Here is a 2,310-nt window from a genome sequence, read left to right as displayed (position 1 = left end):
AGCGAGAGCTGGCCACGGGCTCGCTGCAGGTGAGGGGGGCTATGGGGGGGTTGCACCTGCCCAGGAGGGTGATGGGGCTTCCCAGCCCTCTGCCGCTCAGGCGGTGTCTCACAGAGCCTTCCCTTCCTGCGGCTGAGCTGCTGCTGTCCCCCTGCAGGTGGCTGTGGTGAAGCCGGGTGGTGCGGTAGAAGTGGAGCCCCGCTGTGGGCCGCCGGTAGGTGGGCTGTGAGGAGCAGCCACAGCAGAAGTTGGTGACACTGCACGTGGCAGAGCCTGGGGAGGCGTTGGTGCAGGAGGCTTACGAGGAGGCGACCCTGGGTGGCTCAGAGCTGCAGCAGATCACTATCCCCTTCGGCGGGACGGCGGAGTACAGCATCATCACACCCATCAGCGAGGAGATCTCGGCCCCAGGCACGCTGTACAGGTCAGCCATGTGGGAGGAGTGGGGAGACAGGGCACCTCCAACCTCAGGGTGAGGAGGCTTTACTGGCGAGGAGGACAAGGCAGATCTTCTCTGACCCTGTCCTCTCCAGCAGCGAGGAGGAGAGCCCTGCGGAGGCCTCCCATGCAGTCGTGGTGAGCGAAGCTGTGATGACAGAGGAGGCTCTGAAGGACCAGAACAATCAGTATATCATGTCATCCAGCATTGCGAGGAGCCAGTTCCATCACATCGAGGTAAGGAGCTGAGCTCTCTCCCTGTCTGGGGCAGCGGTGTGAGCAGGTGTGACTGGGTGTTTCTCTCTCAGCCCCTCAGCGGGGACGCTGTCGCCTGCGAGGGCCAGGGAGGAACAGCCCGCCAGCGTCAAGTGGCCCCTGGTGCAGTGTGTCACCAGGCAGCTCCAGAAGGACTCGTCTTTATCCCCAGCCTCCGAGGGGCAGGAAGTCTCGTCCCCAAAGGTCAAGTGGCCCGCGCTCCAAGGCATGGCCAAGAAGCTCTCGTGCAAGGTTTCCACGGCCAAGAAGCTCTCCTGCAAGATTTCCACAGCCAAAAAGTTTTCATGCAAGATTTGCACAGCCATGTTCACAGGGAGGGCAGAAATGGAGAGTCACAAGAGAGCCCACATTGGGCCCAGCACCTTCAAGTGTCCCGACTGTCCGTTCACTGCAGCCCTCTGGCCGGAGGTTCGGGTAAGCTCCCTGGCGCAGAGCAGCCCTGGGAACATGGGCTTTGGAGAACCCGGGCTCTCTGACCCTGTGCTTGTCCTCCCCCTGTCCCTAGAGCCACATGGTCCAGCACGCCAGCCTGCGGCCGCACAAGTGCACCCACTGCAGCTTCGCCTCCAAGAACAAGAAGGACCTGCGCAGGCACATGCTGACCCACACCAATGAGAAGCCCTTTGCCTGCCAGGTCTGTGGGCAGAGGTGAGCAAAACGGGGTCGGTGCTGCTTGAGGAGATCCTGAGAGCTCCCCAGGGCTCGAGAGGAGAGGGGATGTTGGCAGAGAGCTGGTGGCCCTGACGCTCCCCCAGGAGCAGTCCTCGGCGCGAGGGCACTCTGCCCTTGAGAACAGTTCCTGCTGCCCAGCTTGGTCTCCAAGGAGCTTCTGCCCTGAGAGGTGCAGTCCTTGGCCCTGACAGAAGTGTTCTGGGAGCTGGGACAGGCTGTGCTTATGGTGCCCATGGGCTCTGCAGAGAGAGCAGGGCCCCTGGGCTGCTCATGGCCACCTCCACCTCGCTCTCGTTCCTCCCACAGGTTCAACCGTAATGGGCACCTGAAGTTCCACATGCAGCGTTTGCACAGCTCGGAGGGGAAGAGGCCGGGGCCGCCTGCAGCTGCCACCCAGCAGACCATCATCCTGAACAGCGACGAGGACACGCTGGCCACCCTGCAGAGTAAGATGTGTCCCTGTGACCGAGGTGACCTGTGGGGTTGCTGTGGCAGGGGGTGGTCAGTTTGTGGGTCAAGGAGGGCTGAGGTGGGGCAGAGCCAGGGAGATTCCAGCTGGAGGTTGGGATTGCCAGTGGCGGCGGGACTCAGTGGGTGTGGGGACGAGGGGGCTGGGTGCAGGGAGAGCTCTGGGTGAGTTTTATGCAGAACTAGCAGTCCAGCAGTTCCTCCAAGCAGGCCCCGGCAGGTCGGTGCGCTGGGAGGGCAGCAGTGCTGTGAGCAGCTCAGGGCTCGAACAGGAAGTTCACGGTGTGATGTGGAGATCGTGTTTGCCCACAGTGGCTTCTCGTCCCCTTCATGCTGAGAGTTTGGTTTAGCTTCTGGCACTCTTGTGAGCAGAGCTAGGAGGGGGTGCTGTGCTCCTTGCCGGGGTGGGCACGGGGAGTCGGAGCCTGGCAGCCCCTGCACTGTGTCTCTCTGCCT

General features: G+C 62.5%; 1 protein-coding gene across 1 annotated transcript in view; it reads left to right on the top strand.

Annotated features, from left to right (window-relative positions):
• Positions 1-218: 218 nt before the first annotated feature.
• The window catches only part of LOC104278666 (zinc finger protein 335-like), a gene marked incomplete at both ends in the record, with an annotated part of 2,591 nt that continues 499 nt past the window's right edge, over positions 219-2,310 (top strand). Inside the window, 7 exon segments of the mRNA XM_009875701.1 lie at positions 219-424; positions 537-675; positions 747-1,058; positions 1,060-1,128; positions 1,220-1,362; positions 1,693-1,832; positions 2,227-2,258. Of these exon segments, the coding sequence (XP_009874003.1) occupies positions 219-424; positions 537-675; positions 747-1,058; positions 1,060-1,128; positions 1,220-1,362; positions 1,693-1,832; positions 2,227-2,258 (1,041 nt within the window).

Source organism: Apaloderma vittatum, unplaced genomic scaffold, assembly GCF_000703405.1.
Source record: "Apaloderma vittatum isolate BGI_N311 unplaced genomic scaffold, ASM70340v1 scaffold31798, whole genome shotgun sequence".
Classification (NCBI taxonomy): Eukaryota; Metazoa; Chordata; class Aves; order Trogoniformes; family Trogonidae; genus Apaloderma; species Apaloderma vittatum.
Note: the sequence above shows the minus strand (reverse complement) of the source record. Positions and strands in the feature narration are given on the sequence as shown.